This window comes from Aphidius gifuensis, linkage group LG2 (assembly GCF_014905175.1).
Source record: "Aphidius gifuensis isolate YNYX2018 linkage group LG2, ASM1490517v1, whole genome shotgun sequence".
Lineage (NCBI taxonomy): Eukaryota > Metazoa > Arthropoda > Insecta > Hymenoptera > Braconidae > Aphidius > Aphidius gifuensis.
In genome coordinates this window covers 10,271,357-10,290,540 of record NC_057789.1, presented here as the reverse complement: position 1 = coordinate 10,290,540, position 19,184 = coordinate 10,271,357, and the positions used below count along the sequence as shown (strand labels likewise).

General features: G+C 25.2%; 1 protein-coding gene across 10 annotated transcripts in view; it reads right to left on the bottom strand.

Annotated features, from left to right (window-relative positions):
* Positions 1–19,184, bottom strand: part of LOC122849078 (disintegrin and metalloproteinase domain-containing protein 11) — a 69,249-nt gene continuing 50,065 nt past the window's right edge. The window contains exons 10-25 of one of the 10 annotated variants that reach the window (XM_044147633.1): positions 18,760–18,932; positions 18,248–18,417; positions 17,666–17,829; positions 17,414–17,578; positions 16,940–17,244; positions 16,756–16,869; positions 16,573–16,654; positions 16,370–16,465; positions 15,038–15,203; positions 13,381–13,504; positions 5,733–5,885; positions 5,573–5,638; positions 5,006–5,154; positions 3,632–4,058; positions 2,501–2,704; positions 1–618 (exon numbers count right to left, since the gene is read on the bottom strand). In XM_044147633.1, the coding sequence (XP_044003568.1) occupies positions 504–618; positions 2,501–2,704; positions 3,632–4,058; positions 5,006–5,154; positions 5,573–5,638; positions 5,733–5,885; positions 13,381–13,504; positions 15,038–15,203; positions 16,370–16,465; positions 16,573–16,654; positions 16,756–16,869; positions 16,940–17,244; positions 17,414–17,578; positions 17,666–17,829; positions 18,248–18,417; positions 18,760–18,932 (2,673 nt within the window). In that variant the 3' untranslated portion in view covers positions 1–503. Of the gene's footprint in view, positions 619–2,500; positions 2,732–3,631; positions 4,059–5,005; positions 5,155–5,572; positions 5,639–5,732; positions 5,886–10,911; positions 11,051–13,380; positions 13,505–15,037; positions 15,204–16,369; positions 16,466–16,572; positions 16,655–16,755; positions 16,870–16,939; positions 17,245–17,413; positions 17,579–17,665; positions 17,830–18,247; positions 18,418–18,759; positions 18,933–19,184 lie in introns of those variants that run through there. The other 9 variants (XM_044147641.1, XM_044147635.1, XM_044147631.1 and 6 more) reach the window with 9 other exon arrangements.

Here is a 19,184-nt window from a genome sequence, read left to right as displayed (position 1 = left end):
ATGATTATTTATTATTATTTTTTATATTACAATCTAGACTAATATTATCGTCTAGTGGGAATTTTTTAATTTTATTTATTAGCCATGTGATTTACATTGATCCATGTAATTCAAGGGATATTATTAATTTTAATTGTTGTTGGGATTGAGCATTGACGATATCATCAATTAAAAAAAGAAAAATAAAAAACTTTTTTTATCAGTATTATCATCATAAGCATTTCCAGTGAGAGAGTGAGGATTGATGATAGCCACAATATATTTTATTCATTTCGATAATAATTGGCAGTTGTTGTGATGGCAGTTCTGCATTGTCATTATGTTGTTTCGATAAGGTTTTTTTTATTATCAATTTTTCGAAATTTTGCAGTGCCTTGTTTATTCGATGTTGATAAAAATAATGATGATGATCATGATGATCATGATGATGATGATGACGATGACCTTGGAAAGGACAACAATGTTGTTGGTAGTGGTGGTGGTGGCGGTTGTTCTTGTTTTTGTTAATGTTTTTTATCATGATGATGTTGTGGTGGCAGCTGTTGAGGTGGTCGTTGCTCGGTTCCATTCTCACTCATCCACAGGGCTGATTGTTGTTGAGCTTGAATAAATTCATCACTAAAAAATAACCAAACTATGGCCAAGCCGATTGCTATCAATATTTAACAAAAATAACTAACGCGTTACATGCCCAAATGACGCTGCAAAAATGTATATATATATGTATATCTAGATATTTTGGATTTCTGAATTAGTTTTTAATTTAATCATATATCTATTTAAATAAAGAGCTCAGTTTTGGTTGTGACTGTTGGTATCAAATTTAGTTTTGTTTTCTTCTTGATAGAGTTTTATCTGATTTTTTTCTTAAATCATTATAGAATTTGAATTTTATATAATAATTTTATTGTTCTATTTTTAAAGTTTTATATTTGTTTATTCTTAGCATACACTACCAAGACAGTCCAACAATCAAACTTAATTTAGCGAATAGCAAAATTATCGTAATATTAGCTGAATTCTGTATGAAACTATAGCATCAAAGAAATTGTAATTTATATTTTTTTTTTTTTTTTGTCTAAAAATATATCAAAAATCATGAAATAATAATTAATTTTTGTTCAAGCATACCAAAGACTCTAGTGATATTTTCCGGGAGCTTCAACATATTTGTGTCATGTTGGCATGATAAAAAGCTGGCATTTTTTAAACTCTAACATTATTATTATTGATTTTATAGAAAAATTTTAGATAAATATATATTTAATTCAGATTAAAAACTTTAATTAATGTTCTTTTGATTTAATTATAAAATTTATACTGAATTGATCCAGCTTTTAAAATGCAACTATCAATTGTGTTCTTGATTGGGATTAAGATCAAGGAAAGAATTGAGGATGTATATGTATTTTTTTTTATATCGTGCGCTTTTAGAATTTCATCCATGATTAAATATCATTATAATTAATTTTTTTTTATTTTTGAGGCATCTCTATTGCTCAAAGATATATTAAAAAAATGTTCTTAATAAAAATTTAATTTATTATTTATATTATACTAACAAAAATTTTGAATTATAAAGTCTAAATATTTATCATCATCACTGGTCATTGAACACGCTCAGCTTTATTCCATTTTTTTTTTGAATTCCACAAATATTCAAAGGCTGTTAATCCTTAAAGTTGTCGAAATTAAAAATATTTAACTGTTATATTTTTTAACAAAACAATATTGACAACAAAGGTATCATTAAAACGTCGTAGAATAGAATGAGCAGCACTTATAGTGGCAGAATTTGTCGATCGACGAACATAAAATATTATTATTGTGCATAAGGCAACATTGTCTATGCGTATGTATCACGTATAACCCAGATAAATAGAACCTAGTGAAAAACATATTCATTTAATAAGAGTTTATAATAATATTTTTTGTCATATAATTTATCATAAGATATAAAAAAGATGCTGAACTACTAATCAATATTTTTTATAATTATTTTCAAAATTTATTCAATAATATTTCAACGTTTTACTGATTTCAGATGTTTATAGATGTTGATAGGCCTATTATGTTGAAATAATAATAATATTTTGTTCCTCCATCGTCATTTACTGCCGTGTATACAACACGTCACTCCCTATACTATATATATATATGTATATATTTATTTTTTTCGTTAATCATCTCGTATTTCGTCGTTGTATATCAAATATTGACTAGCCAGTTTCTGATAAAACAGTTACATTTAAATTTTATGAAACAAGAACAAGTAAAATCCACAAACTTGTTTGCCATTAAACATGACAAAAAATAGCTGAATTGAATAATTTCTTCAACAATTAAATGATCAATCATCTCAAAAATGAAAATAATGGATAAATATAACTATTTTAGAAAACTATAATGATGATTTGAATAAACTTTTATAACATTCATGGGAACGAGATAGAGATACCTTAATTAATAAATAATTGCTTTCTGGAATTTAGACCGATACCTTTCGCTATCGGGTGTTTCACCCCTAGTGTTTGAGCCTCTCTCAGGATCGGCAGTTTCATATATTCCCTCTTCTTCGTGCATTTGATGAGAATGCTGATGTGAATGTTGATGTGAACCGTATGGACTTCGCGATGATGGCTGACGATATCGACCATAGACAAATCTTGCATCATCGTCGCGACCGCGACTGCACCTTCTGCTTCTATGCAGGAGGACACATCAATACAATCTAAAATAACCTATGTTTTTGTTTTCTCATTTGAAATTTTTTTTTTTTTTTTACTTTTTTAAGTCACTTTAAAAACAGTAATAAATAAAAAATAAATTGGAAAAAATGATAATTTATTTATCTTCTATTATTATTAATCCATTGACGTTGACAATTTATTTTATTTTTTTTTTCTTTACGATATCAAATAAATGATTGAAATTGCAGTTCAGTCTCAAAAAAATCGATAATGGTATTAATGTATTGGAAAAAGGGATTTATTTATTTTTCATTATTAACAAGTCATGTTGTGCCTCGATTATTTCATATTTTTTTTTTTTTTTGCATTCTTCTCTTTTATGAGCCATAAATATCGAAGGTAATTTTTTATTTTTATTCATATTTTTTTAAATCGTAAACTTCACGCCCGCCAATGGATTAAGCGCACATTTTTTAATATTAATTGATTATATAGGAATGGGAATCCAGGGTGTGTTTCATTGAAGAGTTGGTGTCAAAATAATAATCAAACTAGAAAAAAAGAATAAAAGGCTTCAAAAGCAAGGCAGTATATATATATAATAGCAAGATTATTAAGAAAATAACATTAATTAATGAGAGACAAAACAAATACATTAAAATTTCATTGTATATATAAAAATATTCATTTTATCTCTCAGATAATAAAAAAAATTTTCTCACCCTCAAAAAATATTTAACCAATTTATTTAATTCTACACAAAATAATAAATATATAAAATAAAAAACAAATAGAGTCAAAAAAGTACAGAAATCAATCGTATCTACAAACAAACTCAATTAAAAAAAGAAAAAAATTGAATAAATATTTATAAAAAAATAAAAATAAAATAGATATGTTGTAAAAGTAAAAAAAAATTATTCAATAAATTAGATGCTTACCCTTGTGATGATTCACTGCAAACTGATGAATCCATTCTGTAATGACGATCCCCTTCATTTTCAGATATTCTCATAACTTCAGATCCACTTGGACTAGTATGTCTTGCTGAATGTGCCTCCAATTGACGCATTATATCATCTAATGTACGTATACGTATAGGACCACATGTTGGTAATACAATATCATCATCATCATCATCATCATCTTGATTATCAATATTGTCTTGTCCATTATCAATTGATGTTTTTCTATATGCATCTGGATAACCACAATCAGCTAATGATTTTCGTAATACTTCATCATCTATTAGCGTACCAGAACCAGATGGCACACTTGTTAAACCACGTGCATTTCTCAACGCTTGCATTAAATCACCATGATAACCATTCAAGTTTTCCATTGTACGCTGCATTTCCACTTCTAAACCTGATAATCAATTAACAATAAATTATTATAATCATTATTTTTATCTTATCTACACCCATCGTTATACCAAAGGTAAAAAAACGTAATTGCAATATACGACATTTAATTAATTTCTTTTTTAGAAACGTAGAAAAGGCTTTTTCACCAGGGAAAGTGAAAGATGAAAAAATGAAAATTATTGAAAAAGAAAATGTATCATCAATATATTTTTTTTTATTTATTTACTATATTTTATTTTTTTTTTTCATTAATTTTAAATAACCCCATAGAATTACCTTTTTTTACCTTCAGTGTGACGATTTATAAGGAGCATTCCACGTCACTTCAGGTAATTCTAACCCTGACTATCACTGATTTTGTTTATAATTTTTCTCTAAATTATATCTAAAACCCATAACCCATCCTATTTTTTCATATTTTTTTTAACCTTCTTACAACCCCTAGAAAAAATAAAAACCACCCCAAAATGAAAAAAAAACCAACTTCGACATAATTTAAAATTCTAATTTTTTTTTTCTTATTTCTGTAGCTTAAATGACAAAGCCTGTCTAAATAAGATCAAAATTTAAAATCATGTCGAAGTTGTTTTTTTTTTTTCATTCTGGGGTAATTTTTATTTTTTCTAGGAATCGAAAAAGGTCGTAAAAAAATGGAGGATTTTGGAACCAGATAAAAGCAGATAAAATTCTGAACGAAATCAGATGGGGTCAGGGTTGAAACCGTTCATAGTGACGTGGAATGCCTCATATATAAAAATTCTTAGTACATATTTAAATAATAGAAAATTATATAATGTAATTTCATTTCGTCTTGCCAATAATGGATTTATTTATTTATTTATTTTTATGCGTGTGAAATTTTTGTTCGTGTTTTAAATAGTGATTTTTTTTTTTATGATTTTAGTTTTATTGTATTTGACATTACGGGCTATTCAGGCATTACAATACCGTAACCACCGTGTTTCTTTAAAATTCCTTTCTCAGGCAGTTTTGACAGATTGTTATGTTGAAGACCAATGAAATGAACACCCTCCTCGGATCTCGTACCTCCATCTTCACTGTCAACACCTCCATGTCTGTTCATCGGCTGTTTATCCCTAAAAAATTATGTAAAAGAAAAAAAAACATATTGTTCACTTAATTAATCAACTCTACCTTACAACAACTGTATTGTTCCGGAAATATTTTTCAATTTTCTTTTTAAATTCAAACTTTAAAGTTCTACTTATTTAATTTTTTTATGTATCAACTTTAAATGAAAAAGCTATGTGAGCAGAGCCAATGAAATGAATAATAAACCACTGTAAGTTTTTTATATTACACGTAAATGTATTGAAATTATGATTATTTTTTTTTTTTTTTTATGTATAAAGGTAGGTTCTTTATTTTTTTTTTTCAAAAAGCCCAAAAAATAGTGAAAATAATTTTTTTTTTTCATATTGTTCGAATTTCCATTTTAATATTCTTTTTTGTGTCAATAAAATTTGGTTTTCAATAATGCTTTTGGCAACTTACTTGTGACGTATTCCTTCTGCTCCAACATTATTCTGTGACTGAAATAACACCCGCTGAGCATCAGAACTGAAAAAAAAGAATACAGTAAAAAAAATGTATTATTACACTATTATGTTTCAAAGAAATATCAATTTTTATTATTTATTTAAAATATACTAACTTGTATGTTGGCATACTTCCAAATGTTAAAATTTTATCGACATTATCAAGTGCATCAATTTCACGATGATGATTTGACGAAGGTGGACAATACGTTTTTGATACTGGTTTTTTAACATATGGTGGATCATATTTTTGTACAGTACTTTTCCGTCTGTGAAATAATTATTTAGTGTTCATTAAAAAAAACTACTGTTCTGTCAATAAATAATAATAATTATTATTTTTTCATTAAAAATTCATTTAAAAATTACATATACTTAAAGTATATGAATTTAAAAATTTTATATTTAAAAAAATAATAATTAATAATAATAATGATAATAACAATATAATAATAATAATAATGCATAGGACGATAAAGCACATGCATGCTAAAATTAATATCGTCAAAATATCAATTTAAATCATACGAATAATAATTGAAAATTTTTATAAATTTTAAAAATTAATATAAAACTTTTTTTTGGGATTAGTTTATTTTTAATTGCCTTTTCTTATTTATTGATTTACTCATTTGGTATATGTTTCAAATATTTTATAGATTTTTTTTTCTTTTTTATTTTAATTATAATTGATATTGAGACATTTTCAATAATAAACTAATGGATAAATTAAATAAATGAAATTATAATTATGAGCACGCGTGTTGGATATTGCGAGCTTAATGTTGCGGTGGGGCTGCAGGCCCATTGTCAGCGCGCAACTCAATTAGGTTTTTAAGCTCTTATGGGCCTAATATATTCCTAAGGTTATTCACACGTCAAACCCTGGTCTAATTATTAATCTAAACATTTATATTTTTGGCATAGGTAATATTTTTTTTTATGACGTAATATCGAAGTTGTCGATTTAACTCTATTAGACAATTTTTTTGTTTTCTATATGTATATATCAGCAAATATTCTTAATTTAAAAAGTTGTTTTTCTTTTTTCTTTATGCAATATACATACATATTTTTCTTTATTACCGGACATAATAGCTCACGACAAAATAACCCCGTCAAAAACCAAAATAGCTCATCTCAAAATAACACATTAAAAGAAATAGGTGAATAATATGACAAGCCAATAAAAAATAAAATTACATTCAAATTTTAATATTTCAATAATTTGATTTGATAGATATTGTTCTATAGTCTATTTTCTCAATTTTATGTATCAATAACTTATACAAAGTATAATTTATAAATTATATATTCTTTTGATTATTCAATAAATATATATCTATCACACTATATGAAAATAAATGTATCAACATAAAATTTTATTTAGAAATAATTATTTCTGCATAATAAGTTATTTTGTCGTGGGATATTTTGACTGAGATAGTTTGTCAGTGATATTTTGACGCGAGTCGAAGTATCGTGTCACTGTACCATTAGTTTGATACAAAATTTATGAAAATGTACTTAAATATTTTGGCATGTATTGATATCTGCATGTATATTATTGGCAAAACATTCTAAAAATTACGGAATGTATTTTTATTTTTTTTTCAAGAAAAAATATTTATTGCTATTATTACTATTTTTATTCATTCGAAGAGACAAGTTATTCATCTTTTATATTCTCAACTGAATCTGAACTATGTACCATATAAATGATAATATTTTTCTAGCACAAATATTTTAAGAAAAATGAAAAGTGCTTTTGAGTTCTTCAACTGAATAATATTATGATTTAAAGTAGTAATTGCTATTGTAATGATATGACTCTGGCACATCGTTAACTGTGTGACGATATTATCGGACATGGAAAAATAAAGGTGATAGTAAAATTTAGATAGAATATTTAAACTGTGGTAGTTTTATAAAGTACTAGGAAGGGCGTTGTAAAATTAAAACGATGGTTTTTATAACATTTTGTGATAGACAGCGGGCAGAAAATTTAATTTTAAAAAACGAAAAGAAAAAAGTCGTTAATATGACGTGCAGATTGATGAGTTAATTTTTTACGTTGAAAGCTTGTTGAAACTGGACGAAAATGTTTCTGTCCGCCTTGCAAAAAATATGTTGAGAGCCTAAATTGAACTTTTATAAAGAAAGTATATGAAAAGTTTAGCATTAAAAAAAAAAAAATAAATAAACAAACATTTAAAGAAAAATATATATACGTGTTCCAATTGATTTTATTATTGAAAAAAAAAAAAAAATTAAACACTGCGTTCAAGTTTTTTTTAACTTTCACTTTTGACAGGTATGCAATGATTTAATTTTTTTAAAGAAATTTAAAAACTAAGTTTATGAAATATATATTTATCAAATTTATTAAAAACTTATTATTGAATCAAATTTATTGAAACTTATTACTGACGTCATTAAAGCGATTTAATCCTAAGTTTTCTTGTTTTTTGTCTCAATTTTTGTTGTAGTCTACAGGAATATTTTTATAATTAATATTACTGTAGTTTATAGTAATTTTTCCTGCCAGATGACACGAATATTTAGTCTAAAATAGTGTGTTCCTAAACTTTTTTAAAAATATTTATTATTTTTCTTTTATTCATGAATCTAAATAAAAAAGCGGTAAAACACAAGACCATTATACAATGGTCTATTTTTTCAAGGATTAAGGAACACGTTACATTTTTATTTCGATGTTTTAATCAATGATTTCTTATTTAATTTTTTTTTTCTTTGTTCATTTTTTCGTTTAATTTCTATTGTAATGTAAAAAGAATTTTTGATCAATTCTGGCGGCCAACCACGCAACTATTGAATTTTATACACAGTAATTTTTTCTTGAGTATCTACAGAATTTTTTACTGCGGTTTCCTCTCCGTTTGTTTTTTCTAGTAAAATACATTGGGTCGAAAAAAAAAATTTTAAGCCAATGAATTTGATATTGATCTTTATCTAATTCGTTTCCTTTAAAAAAACTGACTCAATAACACTTAAAAACCGAAAAAATTTTTCTTTCTCTGGTTCCTAAATTGGTATATTTGGTACATTTTATCTTTGATTTAAAAGTTATTCCACAGTCTTTTTTGAGAATATAAAAAATATGGCAATTTTTTTTAAAGGAATATACGCCGGATATGCACGAAAATATCGTCACAGCTGCATCGATTTTTTTCTCTTAGTTTCTCTTATTTTTGTTGCTTTAAATTCAACACTTGCGCAATACTGATCTTCTATATATTTATTAAAATTCACTTCCCTACTAATTGTGATAATCAACACAATATTTTTAAAAATAATACTAAAGAATAAAAAAGTTATAAAATAGCAATTAAGTTTTACAAAATCATAAAAAATAATAAGTTTTTTATAAAAAATTAATTATGTGCTTTTAACCAATAACTAAGGATAATAATATTATTATTTTTCTTTCGTATTTCAATGATGAATAATTGATACTGCAAAATAATTGCCTGTTTTGAATTAATAATGCCAATTCAAAAAAAAATTCAAGAGGATTTTTTTTAATGCAAGCACGTGCCACGAGCTTCGAAGCCAAGCTTTTCATTTGTTTTTTTTCCAAATCTTAAATAATTATCATTCTGTTCTAGGGATAAAATAATATTGTGCAGTCATGTTTAATAATTTCTAAGAAAAACCAAATAAATAATAAAATAACTCAACACGTCTGTTTAGGAGTTTCATTTTTTTTTTTTTTTTTTTTTTAGTACAGACGCGCACCACTTGCCTTTTTTTAAATATATATGTGTGTATATTAGGGTGTTTTTTTTTTTTTCGATATTTTTTTTTCTCTTCACCCATCTTTATACAAGTTCATACAACTCTAAATCATGCCCAGAAAAAATTTGAACTCAATTGAAAAATATTTAGAGGTGGTTCAGGAGTCATTTGTTTTTTCCATTTGATTAACATGGGGTTAATAAACTTTATTCACTATTTTGATCATGGAGGCTTTCGACCGTTCACGCGTTGGTCTCATTTGATAGAGAAATTCTATAGCATATAATATTCATAGTTTTGATCATTTACAATTAAAAAATAGTGAAATAATGCAAAAAGGTAGTATTTACAATTTTCTGAAAACAAAATTGTAAATGATCAAAACTATGATATTATATGCTATAAAATTCAATACTCTATAAAATAAGACCAACGCGACGAACGGTCGAAAATTAAAGCCTCCATGATCAAAATGGTGAATGAAGTGTAGTAAACCCATGTTAATCAAATGGAAAAAACAAATGACCCCTGAACCACCTCTAAATATTTTTCAATTGAGTTCAAATTTTTTCTGGGCATGATTTAGAGCTGTATAAACTTGTATAAAGATGGGTGAAGAGAAAAAAAAATATCGAAAAAAAAAAAAACACCCTAGTGTATATATATATATTATATGTATATGTTTGTACACAACGTTTTAACGTTTCAGCTTCAAATTTAAAACAATATAAAAAATCTAAAATTTTGTTTTTTTTTTTGAAATTTTAAAATTTTCTAAATTCAAAAAAAAATATACAAAATCGTGGACCCACTTTTATTTCAATAAAAATACATTTATTTTTATGTCAGAAATCTTTAAGAAGAAAAATTTTTTATTTAAAAAAGTTATGTTTCGAGATAGTCCGAATTCCGTCTGAAAAAAAAATTGGTAAAAGCACTAAGGGGCGGGAGGGAAATTTTGAAAAAAATTGAGGCTTGACTTGAAGAAAAAATAAATAAAAAAAATCCGAGGAGTCGAGCGAAAATGCTTCAACATTTCACTAGGAATGTCTCATATATATATTTATTTTTTTTTGTTTTTTTTTAAGTTCAAACATTATTTGAAATAATTTTATATACTTATTATTTTCTACGAAAAAAGACTGAAGATTACTTCAGATTTATCTCCAGTTGTTCATCGAAAAAAAATTTACCGAGAAATTTCTGAAAAATCTAGAGAATTTTTCTGTATGGAGGTAATCTAAAAAATTTTTTTCACAAGAGTTGGTATCAATAATTGATATTTAATATCAATTTATGTAAACTTATTTCTTTTATTATTACCTTTTATCAATTCAATTTTTTGTTATTTTAATTTTTAGTTTTTAATAATAAAGATTTTTAATATACTCGATCTCAACTTGCAACTGTTTCACCCGGACATTTTTTTTAAATCGATGTTAAAAATTAAAAAAAAAAAAAATTAATAATTAAATTAAATAAATAATAAGGATTTTATTAAAAAATTTAACTACGTGTATGTATCTGCACACTAACCTGAGACAGAGGGAGAAGTTTTTATGTACTACGACTGACCTGTAGCAGAGAGCCATCAGAGCAAATACTACGAAAACACCCCCTACCACCGACATGAGCATACCAACTAAAAAACCTGTATTAGATCCGTGGTAGTTCTCTAAATAATTTGTTGATTATTATTAAATGGTTAATGGTTTTTTTATTGAATTAAATAGAAAATTGAAAAAAAAATATATTAATAATTTTATGATTTTTATTTTTTTAAATAGTATTTGAATTTTTTTTTTTTACCGTGGTACACGCACATCAGTGCGGGGTGATTTTGTGATATCATATATATTTTATTTTTTTCAATCCAAATGTCCCACAGCATGCAGACAGACAAAGACGGCAGTGACAGACAGAAACAGACAAGAAAAAACAAAGAAGCCAATATCAGCACATTTATTGTATACGTTATAATCAAGATTGAAAAAAAAAAAAATAATTAAAAATTTATTATTATTAGTTATTAAATTATGTTGATTGTTGATTAATAACTATTGATTTATGATGAAAAATATGACTACACTCGCTTCGAATCATAAATTTTTATGAAAATAATTTGATTCAATTTTTTTTTTTCAAATATAATATTGTTTTGCCGAATGGTGTTAATATCGAAGCGAGTTACTGTTAATGAATTAATGATCTTAAATCTACAAAAAATTAAAAAAAAATTTAATTATCAACCCTTCGGCATCTGGAGTATTCATTGTTTAAAGAAATTAAATCTACATCACTTGTTGATGTGATATACAAAAAACTATTCGATGTTTAGAAAAAAAAATAAGACAAAAGACATGATAAAAGCCTTTTTCTCTAGAAATTTATTCTAGTAAAATCACTTAAAATGACTGTAACAAAAAAAGATTTATATAATTTTAAATATGTTTAGTTTTTAATCTGACACCACGTTATTTTAATTCAATTTATATTATTATATATCAAATCTATAAAATAATATATACCAAGGGCATACAAGCAGCTGGCACGTTCCCGTGACCATAATAGTTATTTTCACACATCAACAATAACAATATAAAATATATTTTTTAGAAGAAAAAAAGTAATAATAGTGAATAATAGAAAAATGAAAATGTGTTTCAAGATTAAATGGTAATCATCATTTTTAATTATTTAAAAATAATGGTGTAGAAATATTTTTGGAGCAACACCTTGACTCGATTATCAATATATGTAATAAAAAAATATGGCTTCGTTATATCAATATATACATTTTTTTTTTTTTTTTTTTCTATTCCATTTTTCATTGGCTTCGAAAAGCATGCAATGGATCAACTGATCTGAGTCAAAAAAAAAAAAAAAAAAGAACAAGTCTAGATTGAAGGAGAGAGGTGAACGAAAAAAATCAGAATAAAAAATAAAAAAAGATTGAATAAATTCGTGATAAGAATAGAAGACGTGAGAGATCAATCGGTCAATCGCAGCAGACGTGATTCAATTTTTTTTTTCTCATTATTTATCATTTTGATATTTGTTTTTTTTTTATTTTATTTATGCTCTATTGTATCAAAGAAAAATGGGAAAATAATAATAAACAAAAGAAATAATAAAATGTTTGTACATATATCCCGGAAGAATGATTTTGCTTTAACAATGAAATTTTTTGTTTGTTTTTCTTTTTTATATATGATATATATTCTTTCAGACAATGTATAGTTAAAAACAACAGTTTTGTTGATTTATTTTTATTTATTATCGATTATCAGAGTGGAAGAAAAATATTGGATAGAGTCAAGTGACACCAGGTGCAAAATAAATATTTTTAAAAAAATTAAAAAAAAATATTGTGATTTATTATATACACATATATAGGAAACGAAATTTTCATTTATTCATATCATTAATAAACATCGAATAATTAATACTCTAAATTAATATATATATATATTTATAATGTATATATGATGAAAAAAAAGAAAAACTTGCATATTAATAAAAAAATTTCACAAATAGATTTCGAAGAATTTTAATTGTAAATTCTTTTAAATTTTAAATTTGCAATTTATGATGTAGTTGGTTAGTTTAATTGGAAAACTAGTCGTGATAAATTTATATTTTATATGCAAATTTATATAAAATAACAATTAGACAATATCAATATTATTTTTTGTTGGCTGCGTGCTATGCCCCATCTCATCCAGCTAGGCACGTTATTATTAATTGACGACGTCGACAGGCCTTGATAATAATTAAACAGTATCAATTAAATAATTAATAATTATTCATATAATTTTAGTCAATTCAAAAAATATTTATTAATATTAAAAATAAATATTTTGTTATTGTTTAAATTATTTTTTCTTTCTATTTTCAACGAAATTATTTACAAGTTTTATTTTTCATCCCAAAAATTATTTGAATAATAAAAAATTATTTATACAGATTAACTGTTTAATTAATTTTTAATATTTGCAACTCTACCTGTAGCAAAGTGCCATTAGTGCAAAACAAATGAAGACTCCTATTACGACAACCAACAAGATAAATACCATTATCATTGTACTAAACTTTGTGTTTCTGCCGTTATCACCTGAAAATATTACATCTATTTGTTAATATATTACAAGTATAATAACATGTCTCAGCTGAATCTTCTTCATTCATTAATAATCCATCATCATCATTACCACCACCTGAAGTCGTTAATAATTGTTTGTGTTCCATTTTATTTTTTCTATATATATATTTATTATATTGTCAGGTTATGCAAGAAAAAATATACAACCAAGTCAAAAAGACTCTCTCAGCTTGAAAACATAAATAATGGAACACAATCATTTATATTATATAAATAAATGGTAAAATGTCATAAGTTTTTATTTATATTTTCTCAATATATATATATATGTATATAATATATATAAATAGATATATTGATTGTGAAAAAAAATGGTCCAAACAAAACGGAAACATAGAACTATCTTTTTTTTTTTTTTTAAATGTTACTATAATTTTTCTTTTTTTGGTATTCATTATTTTTTTATATTATTGAATTATTAATAATTTAAAACGCATTTGATAAAGTATTATATTATTTAAAAAATGTATACGTTTTGCTTTTATTGTTATGATGCCAAATAATCCAGCAACAAATGAATGATCTGAAATTTTTATAAATTTATAAAATAAGAAAAACATATATAGTCTTATTTTAAAATAAATTACATAAAAAAATAAAAATCATAGTTGTTTTTTCATGTGCACAGCTGATGGTATAACCCTCAGAATACTCAAGTGCCTAACAATATCCATAACAAGAAAGATTCATTCATTTTTATGTTCAATCATTTTTAACCCATGAGAATTTACATTCTTATCTCACTTGCGAGTATCAAATTTATATGCTAAAAAAAAAAAATTGAGAAAAAAAGTTGAATGAGTATATATGTGAGGGTTGTTTTTCTTTTTCTTGTCTTCAATTTTTTTCACACTTTTTTTACCATATAATAAAAACAAAGAACATAACATTATTTTAATAAATTTATTTATATCATAATATTGTAGAGGATGATTTCATAACTATAATACTGTAAAAGAATATCAAAAAAAAAAAAAAATAACGTTAGACTTATAAGCAAATTCTTCTTTTTTTTTTTTTTTTTTTGTCATCAGTAATAAATTTTTTTTTTTTTACTCAATCACCAAGGTAAAAATATTTTCTCTGTAATTACTTAAAACGAAATGAGATGAAAAAATGTTGAAATGGACGGATTCATTCAAAAAAATATTTCCACCAAGGTGAAATAGCCAATCCAACTTGGATAAATTCTCTAATTTTATTCAAAAATAATTGAATTGTATTATTTGATGATAAAATACCGTGGGAATTGAAGAGAAGAAAAAATAAAAAAAATAAAAGAAAATCAGTAAATTGTGTAACTGAGCTAACAAAAATCAGATCCTGGATATTTACTATCATGGCAAATATTTTTTTAACATTATATATTAAACCACACCCTCACACACTGCCTAATTGAACTCTTTTTCTTAAAAATACAAAAATGATTTAATAAATGATTTTATTCATGAATTTATGAAAATAAAAAAAAAAATCTTAAATTCACGAATTTAAACTCACCGTAGGGGGTTTCTTTTTTCTGATGTTTATTTGCTGATTCTGCAGCTTTACCAGGTGTCTCAGCAGTTGATGGTACTGGTTTTGTTGTTGGTATATATGTTTCAATTGAACAATCTGGACCACTCCAACTGGTACTGCAGTAACATTTGTTAACATTTGTGCACACCTGTAACATACATATTGAATTGAGCTTACGTATATATTTATTTCTAGGAGTGATTACTATTGAATGTGGCTTTTACGGTCAGTGCGTCTTTAAGGATATTTGCTGAGAAAGCATTTGACAATTCAATTTGCCTCTTCAGCAAAATAATAATAGTAAAAAAAAGAAAAATTTAAGGTAGCTCAACTATTTACTCATCGCTATTGTTTTAAAAAAAGAATAAAAAAAACTATTATATTCTTTCAAAATAAAAAATAGAACAGAAAATATACTTTTTTGAAAATTAATCTATCTGAGAAACTATATAATAAATTTTCTATTTTATTTCAAAAGTTTTATCAAATAATTCATCGATTTATTAATTAGAGCTCATTCAAATAATATACGCATCTAACGAAACCAAAAATTGAAAATTTACTTTAAAAAATTAGTTCTAAAACAGTTTAGGTATCGAAGAATTTTTTTTTAATTTTTAAAGCAGATTTATAAAATATTTCTACATGTTGTATATTTAAATATTATTAGTTATATACACCTGACAGAAATAAAGTTATTAATGTTTAAAGTCAACTTCTTTTTACGCATCATAAATTGAGTCTTCACTTTTGAAGATGCTTAAATTTTTTTTTCAATTTTCCACGAGCTAAAACGTTTTTTAAGCCCAACACGAAGTCTCTATGTCAACCTATCCTGAGTAATAGCTTGTCTAGTTTTTTTAGTAAATTTAAAAAACTTTCATAGAAATGTCTGTAGAATTTTTAATTAACAAATAAACCACGTTAAAGCACCAGAATATTATTAAAAAAAAAAAAAAAAAATGTCCTGATTTAGGCTTTGAAGCATATGGTAGATCTAGGTGATAATATACGCGTAATTATTATTATTATTATGTTTGCATAATTTAAACATAAACTGAACATTTGGAACATACACCTGGTGTCCATGACGACAATTGAAATCACATTTGCATTGTGCCAAAACTAATGTATCTTACAGACAGACATTAGTATTCCCTAGTAGAAAGCACACAGCATAAACCTAATTCATACTGAATACAGTACATATTTACCTACAGTTTGTACATAAGCAAGATATTCGTAATATTTGGAATAATCAAACAAGATGAATTTTAACGTAAAATGTATTTTTGATTAATGACTATTACTTACCCCATTACCCGAACATTCCAAATTGTTGTGATTACTTGGACATTTTCCTTGGTCCATATGAGGAAATACACTTGTGCAGGTTTGGTTAACACATATCTAGCAATAAATATAATGTTTTATTTAAAGAATAAATATAATTTCACAATTGTAATAATCAAATAATTATTTTATCAAATTTTGACATTTGATGATTATTCAATTACCAAGTTATCACCACAAGATGTGCCATCACGTACTAAACCCATTCCAGGCATTTCTGAACCTTCAACTTTACCACTTGTTGCTCTGAAATAACGATAACATTTAGCCATTAATTATTTTATTAAAATCAACAATTCAATTTTATTGATTATTGATTAGCTTTTTTTTTTTTTTATCATGCTTACTTGCACTCGTATTCTGTTCCTTTTATTGATATTATTGTTCTTGTCCATGATTGATCTTTACCAGCTGGTTGCTTACTTCCTTTTTGACATTGTAATGATCCACAACGTACGTTCCTTAGAAAAATATATTGTTAATGAATATTTAATATTTAATTTGATTATTAATATTGATTATTTAACTTACTCAGCTTCACATTTAACATAATGACCAGTTGTATCAGTACCACAATGACCATTAATTGAACCTTTTGAATTAAATTGTTCAAAACATTGCATATCAGCGGCACCACCATCATAACCCCATACTTGTGAACATTGTGTATTTAAATCTGGACAAAAACCACCAAAGCAATAGCTTTGATTGTTTGCACATGGTTTTCCATTTTTTTTGTAAACATCAATTGGACATTGTCCATTATCACCAGTACATACTTCTGGTAAATCACATTCATTTAATGAATCACGACATACTGTACCCCGTGGTAATAACTGTAATTTTTTAATAAAAAATTTATATTTTTAATTATATGATGACTGATTTTCGAGTTATTAAATTAGATGTGAGTTCTAAAAATTTGAAATTCATATTTGACTTAAAGAAAGTTTACATTGAAATTAAATTTTATAACGTCTATTGATTTTTTTTGGAGATATTTACCTTGCAACTGCTGCAACATGGTCCAGATGCACATTCAGCTTCAGATGTTAACTTGCAAGTTATTGGATCACAGCAAGGATCAAGCTCTGGACATTCTTCGATGGTACCACAGTCACATTGTTCACCATCATCAATTACCCTGTTACCACATGATCTGTTCTCCAGCTGAAAAAAAACATCAAAAATAATTTTATTATTCAATCTTCAGGTGTTGATAATTTCTTTTTTGATTTAAAATAATTCCGTTTTCACCTCATTTGGTTTGTTAAATAAACATATTGCAGCACCAGCTTTTAAAGTATTTTCATAATCCGATTTACTACATTCAGAAAATTTATATGGTTGCACATTTTCAGCACCAACAATTGATTGTGCCATTATACAACCATGCCAATCACGACAAAAACAATTGTCTCCTAAAAAAAAAGAAAAAAACAATAATACAGTATATAAATAAATAAATTAATGATCAAACCAACAATTATTATTATAATTATTTATAAATTTTATATTCTATTGTAAATCAATAAAGAGAAATCTAAACTCTTTGTTACAATAAACTTACGCTTTGTTTGATAATAATAAATGAAGTTTTAGCAATCGAAAATAATTTACAATGTAATTTAACTGATGTTATTTTATATTTTTATTATATTCGTAAATTGAAAATAACTTTGACTCTAGTCTAGTAATTTTGACTCAATTGCGTGGTTAAATTTAAAATTCAATATTTATTGTTCCATTTTATAATCAATGCTGAATATTGAACTAATTTTTTTCAATTAATTTCATTGGTGATTATAAAATTATTTTATTATGAATCTATTAACTTACTTCCGTCGTCATGACTCATTCCAATATTATGACCAATCATGTGTGCCATTGTACCAGCAAGTAAATGTGGCTCGTATGTATTTAAATCTACACTTATTCCAATTGATCTTGGAGTGCACACTGTTTCTGGTACAGCAACTCCAGACTCTCCTCCTTGAAACGATTCACCTCTACAAATAAATAAATAAATAAATGTTTGACTTTTATTATTATATTTTTTTGATTCTAAAATTCAATAGGTAAAAAAAATTGAATAACGCAATCAGTATACTTATCGAAGAGAATAAAAAATACTCGAGACGTCTGTTTGCACCCCTTATATTTCTTACTTTCTACCCTTTTCATAAAAAATGTCAACAATAATTCTAAGATTCTCGAATTTTTAATTTTTTTATTCTTTTATTGTAATTTTTTTTATTATATATAATATATAGAGTGTAATTTTTTCATACCTCATTTGTTTTGATTATCTCATTTAATTTATTTATTTATATTTAAAAATTTTAACTTACGTAAGAAGTTGAATTGTGTCTGGATGAACTTGATACATTTTTCTCAATGCATAATCATTAAAATTTTGTAATGCCCGTCCAATTTCCATTCCAGATTCAATTGTTGCACGATTACCACCAAGCCATGTTTCAATATAAACGACAGACACTCGTGTATTTAGTGTTCGAAAGTACTGTTGAAAAAAAAACATTTAAATTAATAAATTTTAATTATAATATTCGTCGGTGTAAATTCAGGAGAGCATTTGTATAAATATTAATATTTTTCAACCTATTTTCAAGTTTTTTTAAAGAAAAAAATTGAAGATGACAAAAAACCGTAAATAACAAATAAAGTCAAAAATGCGTAACTTAATTTTTATTTTTATTTATTTTTATTTTATTTGAAAAAAAGCACCTACGCTTTTTTGACTTACTATTATTAT